This window comes from Neomonachus schauinslandi, chromosome 5 (genome assembly GCF_002201575.2).
Source record: "Neomonachus schauinslandi chromosome 5, ASM220157v2, whole genome shotgun sequence".
In the NCBI taxonomy this organism is placed as follows: Eukaryota; Metazoa; Chordata; class Mammalia; order Carnivora; family Phocidae; genus Neomonachus; species Neomonachus schauinslandi.
In genome coordinates this window covers 61230304-61237073 of record NC_058407.1, presented here as the reverse complement: position 1 = coordinate 61237073, position 6770 = coordinate 61230304, and the positions used below count along the sequence as shown (strand labels likewise).

General features: G+C 56.2%; 1 protein-coding gene across 3 annotated transcripts in view; it reads right to left on the bottom strand.

The window, feature by feature from the left end:
• Positions 1-394: 394 nt before the first annotated feature.
• The window catches only part of LOC110577427 (keratin, type II cuticular Hb5), a 7072-nt gene continuing 696 nt past the window's right edge, over positions 395-6770 (bottom strand). Inside the window, exons 2-10 of one of the 3 annotated variants that reach the window (XM_044914836.1) lie at positions 6651-6770; positions 4447-4655; positions 3821-3881; positions 3588-3683; positions 2783-2947; positions 2397-2522; positions 1784-2004; positions 1010-1045; positions 395-587 (exon numbers count right to left, since the gene is read on the bottom strand). The exon at positions 6651-6770 is cut by the window's right edge and continues 4 nt beyond it. In XM_044914836.1, coding sequence (XP_044770771.1) covers positions 401-587; positions 1010-1045; positions 1784-2004; positions 2397-2522; positions 2783-2947; positions 3588-3683; positions 3821-3881; positions 4447-4655; positions 6651-6770 — 1221 coding nt within the window. In that variant the 3' untranslated portion in view covers positions 395-400. Of the gene's footprint in view, positions 595-1009; positions 1046-1783; positions 2005-2396; positions 2523-2782; positions 2948-3587; positions 3684-3820; positions 3936-4446; positions 4656-6650 lie in introns of those variants that run through there. The other 2 variants (XM_044914835.1, XM_044914837.1) reach the window with 2 other exon arrangements.

Sequence of the window (6770 nt, the reverse complement as noted above, 5' to 3'; positions counted from 1 at the left end):
GGGGCCAGTGCTTCCTGGAGAACTCCCAGCCAGGAGAGAGGGAGGACTTCCTCTCAGACTCTCAGCCTGTGGGAGACCTGGCTGGGAATCAGGCTCACTCCTTGTCTTGGGGAAGGCCAAGCTCCCGTGATGTCCAGCCACCCTGGGTGACCGGTAGTGTCCCAGAGAGCTTGGAGAATGATACGAACTGGCCACGGGTCTCTTGGAGTCAAACCGGAGTTAGGGGGAGGGCTGGGAATGCCTCTCTAACTGAAGCCCACAGGAGAACCAGGAAACAACTCCCTAGAATGAGAAGGTGCGAGAGCGCGGCCGAGGGTCTTTCCCTCTGTAGGAACACGTGGAAGATTCCAGAAGCAAGCACACGATTTCCATTCACACACCCTTCCGTGCTCTGGGGACTCTAGGCGAAGCGGACAGACCGGCTGCTCCCGCAGCTGAAGCTGGACGAGCGGAGCTGGCAGGGGCCATAGGAGTCCGGGGCCATCACCGTGATGCTGCCTCCTGTGGCCACAGGGCCAGAGGCAATCTGGCGCCCCGGGGTGGTGCTGCACGTGAGGCCCCCGCAGGCGACTCCGCCACGGGAGCTGCTGACACCTACAGGTGGAGAGAGGGGACACAGGGTGGGTGGCCTGCCCTGATCTCCCCAACCTTGTGATAGGCCCCAAGGGGCTTTCCCCTAGCAGGAGCTTCCTCCTCCGGAAAGGGATTTAGTGGTTAAGAACTCAGGCTCCGTTCCTCCCAGCATCTCAGACCTCTAGGGGACTGGGATAGGAAGGAAGTGAGGACCCCTCCTCCCAGAGGAGCAAATCAGGGCCCTATTTCCTTGGCATGCAGTTCTCATTGCCACCAGTGGAGGGCGCTCAACACCGCGGTCCCTAACCCCATCAGTGCTCCCCAGTGAAGAGCCAGGGGAGGAGGAAAGGCCCCCTCCCCATGGGAAGCATTCTGGGTTTAGCTTTGCCCATCAACAAAGCTATTTTGGGGGGGGGGGTGTTGTTTAAGCAGACACTTACAGACATTCACGGAGCCCACACCTTCACACAGCCTGTGGGGAAAGAAAGCTCCGTTAGCTCTGAACAGGGAGCCGGATTCCTTGAAGCAGGTGGTTGCTTAGGGACAGAGAGGGCCCTTCCATGTAGAGCTCCTCGCCCTGAGATGCGGGTGGGGGGGCACCCCAAGGTCTGTGTTACACGATCACCTTCTCTCTCTAACCGTTCTCTGACCACGGAGAGAAAGCCTCCTGATTTTAAGCAGAGGTGGCGTGCTGCTGAGCTCCGGCCAATCTGAGTGACCCCGCTCCCTGGGTAGCACTGGTCAGGCGGAGGGAAAGGAGAGTCAGCAGTGTGCCGCTGTGTGTGTGGAGGGGCCGGGGAGGAGCCAGCGCATACGGAGCGCACCGTCCTTACTGGGCACGAGCCAGCGTAGCAGGCCAGGCCGCCCCGAGGGAGCTACCGGAAGAGAGTGCGTTCGAGAGGCACATCGCTGGGGCACACGTTGTGCCTCTTCCACCTATTAACTGAGGCCACGAGAAAGTCACTGCATGCTGAGCCGTATTTCCTCATGTTTGGACGTGAAAAATGAGACCTACCTCATTGGATTGTGAGGATTAATAGTGAGCACTCAGCTCAGGCCAAACACATAAGTATTTGATAAATTATGACTATTACTGAAGCTTAACCTGTACTAGCAGTGCTTAGAGATGTAGCTCACACTTGGGCTCAGGGAAACACACTCCCAGGGGACCAGGGCCTCCTAAACCTGGGGAGATGCTCCTTAGCCCCACCTGTGCTCCTCGCCCTCCAGCAGCCGCCTGTAGGTGGCGATCTCGATGTCCAGGCCCAGCTTGGAGTTCATCACCTCCTGGTACTCCTTGAGCAGGCAGGCCATGTCCTGCTTGGCCTTCTGCAGGGCGGCCTCCAGCTCTGCCAGCTTGCAGCGGGCATCAGTCAGGGCCGCCTCGCCCTGCTGCTCAGCTTCGGCCACAGCAGCCTCCAGCTTGGCCCGCTATGAGTAAGGGGAGGTGAGAGCAAGGATGAGAAGGAGAAGGCACAGCTTGGCTCACCTGAGCTCATGGAGCTGGGCCAGCGAGAGGGGGCTCCAGAGAGAAGCTAGGTCAACTATGTAGGACCAGGTATTTAACGAGACCTTGAATATGAGGGAGGAGATGGGAGCATTCACCATCTCTCCTTGGTGGTTGCTGCAGGGTGGCCAAGAAGGTTGACATCGGTGATACGGTACATCCCACTTTGAGGGCTGTGTGATTTGGTTGAGTCCCTGCTTCCCCACAGGCACACCGTGAAGCCTGATTGGGGTCAGGCCTTTGCCCTCCTGCGGGCAAAGTCCCTGGTGCTGCAGTCTGCCGGAGCTGGGCATTCAAACCCCTCCTTCTACCCTACCTGACACTTGGCATTCTCGATCTCAGCGGTCAGCCTCTGGATCATGCGGTTGAGCTCGTTGATTTCCTCCTTGGTGCGGCGCAGGGTGTCCCCATGCCGGATCACCGTGGCCTTCATCTCCTCACACTGGGGGGAAGCAGACATGCTCCTGAGGCTCAGATTGCAGTTTCCCACCCATTTGGACACCACAGATGATTGGTAGGTTGTACAGAGCTCAGCCTGTGCAACTATAAATAGCAGCCCTGCTCTACCACCCAAACTGAGAGATGTCTGTCCTCTTACCATCCTAATGATCAAAATCCCCAGACAAAAGAGGCCTTCTTAAATATATACCTGGCTTCCCTCCCACTGCCATGTTAAGGAGGCAGGTGTCCTCTGCCCCTCACCTTGCTGCGGTACCAGGACTCAGCCTCAGCCCGGCTGCGGCTGGCGATGTCGTCGTACTGAGCCTTGATCTCGGCCACAACGCAGTCCATGTTCAGGTCCCGGCTGTTGTCCATCTTGACGATGACTGAGGTGTCTGAGATGTGGGCGTGGAGGACCTGGAGCTCCTGGGGGCCAACAGCCAATGCATTTGGGTCTGGCGCCTGGTCTGGGCACCCTGGAGGGGGCGCTGGTCATCATGTTACATGACCCCTGCTCACCTGCTCCCCTTCCCCCTTCGCTCACACACAGGTACATCATAAAACAAGAAAGCCGGAAGGGGCCCCTGACTGAACAGATGGGAAGACTGAAAGCCACGCTGGGTTTTCTCCAAGTCACCTAGCCAGGGAGCTGGGGTTTGAATGCTGGGGCTAGTGATTTGTCCATTAATTGAGGACCCCCCCCCAACCAGAGACTCACCCTGACCCGCACCCTCAGATACACACTCTCATACGCAGGTACAGACTGACACGCCCCCAAACCAGCACACGCACACACTGCAACACACATAGGCCCTCACAGACATGGACAACCACACCCACGCTCCACAGTCCTCAGACACGCACTCCAGGCTCTCCCTGGGCACATACCTACGTGTGTCTGTCACAGTCGTGCCACATGGCGCTCTTGCAGGTGTGTGCATGTTCTCTCATGCTTCCATCGCACACGCGGGGCGAACATGTACACACAGCACACTCCCTCCCCTCTTGCTCAGGTCCTCCCGCCTCCCCTCTCCCTGGCCTGGCTGGTCAGCAGGGGCCCCCTCACCTCGTCATAGAGGCGCTTCAGGAAGCTGGACTCCTCCACCAGTGCCTCCACATTGGCCTCCAGGTCGGATTTCCGCAGGTAGGCGCAGTCCACGTCCTGGCGGTGGAGGGAAGAGGAGGGCATGTGTGTGTGGGGGGGGGGAGGCCTCTGCGGTCAGCGTGGTGATTGTGTCCCCACTGGAGTTTGTCCGGATGGGTGCCCCTCCCTTCCTGCCCCATGAGCAGCCCCCTCACCTTCTTCAGAACCACAAACTCGTTCTCTGCCGTGGCTCTCAGAGCTACCTCCTCTTCATACCTGGGTTGGGGGGAGAGACGGGTCGCGGCTGAGGGGTGGGAGCTCGGACACCATCCCAGCTTCTGGACCAGATCTCCCAGGGGTCCAAAGGGATGGAGTCCCTGCGATTGTTAACTTATCCTCTCCATGGTCTAGTTTGTGCGCTATTCTTGGGCTAACACTTGTCCCGCCTGGCTTAGGCCACCCCAGTGGGAATGCACGCTCCATTCCCCAAACCTAAATTCGTCTGTGCATCCCAGATCCAAAGAGAACGAGTGCCCTGGGCAGCAAGAACACAGAGCAAGCATCATAAAGTGAGCTGAGATGGGTAGGACCACAGAGAGCTATAGAACTCTACTGGGTTTTCTCTCCTCATTCCCCATGAAAGCAGCTCTAAGACCCACCCGGGCTCCAAGGGAGAGAGTGGAGCCAAAGAATCTAAGATACTTAGGCCCGGCCCTAGACAACCCCTTGGGTTCCAGGCAGCCCCTGCTCCTGGGCAGGCAGGAATCTTCAGCTGCTTCAAGATGGTTGAGGGTGGAGCCTTCCCACGCTCCCTGTGTGCCCCCAGTCCGGCCGCACTCACTTCTTCTTATAGCCCTCCAGCACCTCCTGCACATGGTTGAGCTCCGAGGCCAGCCTCCCGCTGTCAGCCTCCACGCACTCGGCCTCCCGCCTCAGCGTCTCGATGTAGCCATTGAACAAGGGCTCCAGGTTGCTCTCACAGCAGCGCTGGTTCTGGTAGAACTGCCACTTGGTCTCCAGCAGCTTGTTCTGCTGCTCCAGGAAGCGCACCTGCATTCAGGGTGTAAGGATGAGACTCGGGGGTGGGGAGATCCCTGGAGGTGCCTGGTCCCCCAGAGCCCTCTCCCCCCCCTGGATGCTCACTGAGCAGCCAGGGCCCGCCGAGGGCCGAGCATGGGCCTGAGTGTCTGTGATGTGAGGGGCCTTGCTCCCAACCCCCCAGGAGGCAGGGTGGCTGTGGGGGGAAGTGCCCCGAGCTTGAGGCCAGAGGTCTGGTTCAAGTCCAGTTCTGCCACTCGGAGCGGGCAAGTTGTCTAACCTTTGGGTGCTTGGTCTTCTCATTTCTAAACCAGAGATGAAAATCGTGCCTCCCTTAGAGTTGTAAAGATTGAACAAGTTAATACATGGAAGATGCTTAGAACATCCCTGACACATGGTCAATGCTCAACTAATTTATGACTATAATTAGCAGTTCCTCATTTATTAATCCATGGGACACTTACTGAAACCTTACTGTGTGGTACAAGGGCCCATGCTAAGATACATACACATCTATCTATTTCTACAGCTGACTCTTGAACAACGCGGGGGTGAGGGGCACTGATGCTTCCCCCCACCCCCACCCCTACCCCACGCAGTTGAAAATTGGCTTATAACTTTGGACTCCCCAAAAACTTAACTGCTAATAGCCTATTGTTGACCAGAAGCCTCACTGATAACCTAAACAGTAGAGTAACATACATTTTGTATGTTCTATGTATTAAATATTGTATTTGTACAACAAAGTAAGCTAGAGAAAATATGTTAATAAGAAAATCATAAGGAAGAGAAAATACATTTATAGTACTATATTTATAAAAAAAAATCCTTGTAGATATGGATTTGCTCATCTCCAACCCATGTTGTTCAAGGGTCAGCTGTGTATCTCTACCTCTATCCATCTGTCTCTGCTCATGTATCATTCCCATTCAGTTCTCACAGCCCTCCGGGTGGGGGGCAGTATCATTCCCCTCATAGTACAGATGGGGTAACTGAGATGACTGGCTCATTGTCACACAAATAGTCCGTAAGAGTCGGCGTCTGATGTCCCCTGAGTACCCTTCATCTGTCCACCACAGTATGTCTAAGCAGCTCATCTAAACTCAGCTTCAATTTGATAGTAAAAAAATGGAAATACTAATGTCTCCCTCATCGGGTCATTTTGAGGATGAACCAAGCTCATTAAAGAGAAGATGGTAACAAAACTCCTGACCCCAAATCCAGAGCCCAGTCCTATCTATTCTGCCAGGGTGAGGCCTCGTGGACACACAGGGAGGGCACTGGGGGCTTGGGAGGCAGCCCCACAGTGTGGGGATCTCCACACTCTGCATCCATGGGCTTCCTTCCCCCAGCCTGGCTGCCCCTCTTCCCCATTCCCAGTCCTCCATCCACGAAGGTGGTTGTGCTAGTCCTGGTTGGTTTACTGTCACACCTCCTGTCACACTATTGTCCTGGGAGAATCATGCTGACAGCCAACATTCATTGAGCATTTACTGTGTGCAGCATTTTTCAAGCATGAATCCATCCATGCTCGCAACATGCATACGAGGCAGGTTCTGTTCTCCAGACAAGTGACATGCCCAAGGTCTCATGCTGCCCAGGGGCAGAGCAAAGTAGGGAGGCAGCGTGGCTCTGAGCCGAGCCCGCCCACTTCCCCAAGCTGCCTGGCTCGGAGCCTCGTGCCTTTTACTCTCCCCATTATCTCCCACTCTCATAGCTCGCAGTGCCCAATCCAGTTTTCCAGGGGCACCTCTGATATTCCTGTGTTGTCTTGTCTCCTGAAGCACACACACCCTTTAGACCAACAGACTCCATTTCTGGACCACACGGGGCCCTCTGTGCACTTGGCTGGAATTCAAAGATGGAAACTGATCCTCTGTGTTGGCCTGCGTTTCTCTCCCTCTGCTGTCTCAAACCTGGCTCCGTGCTGTCTCCCCAACACACCGGAACCTTCCCGAGGGGAGGGCCAGCCGGGGCCTTCTCTGGACCATCCTGGGCCTCACTGACCTTGTCGATGAAGGCAGCAAACCTGTTGTTCAGGCACTTGATCTGCTCCTTCTCCTCGTGCTTCACGCACTGCGCATTGGGGTCGATCTCCAGGTTGAGGGGCGTGAGGAGGCTCTCGTT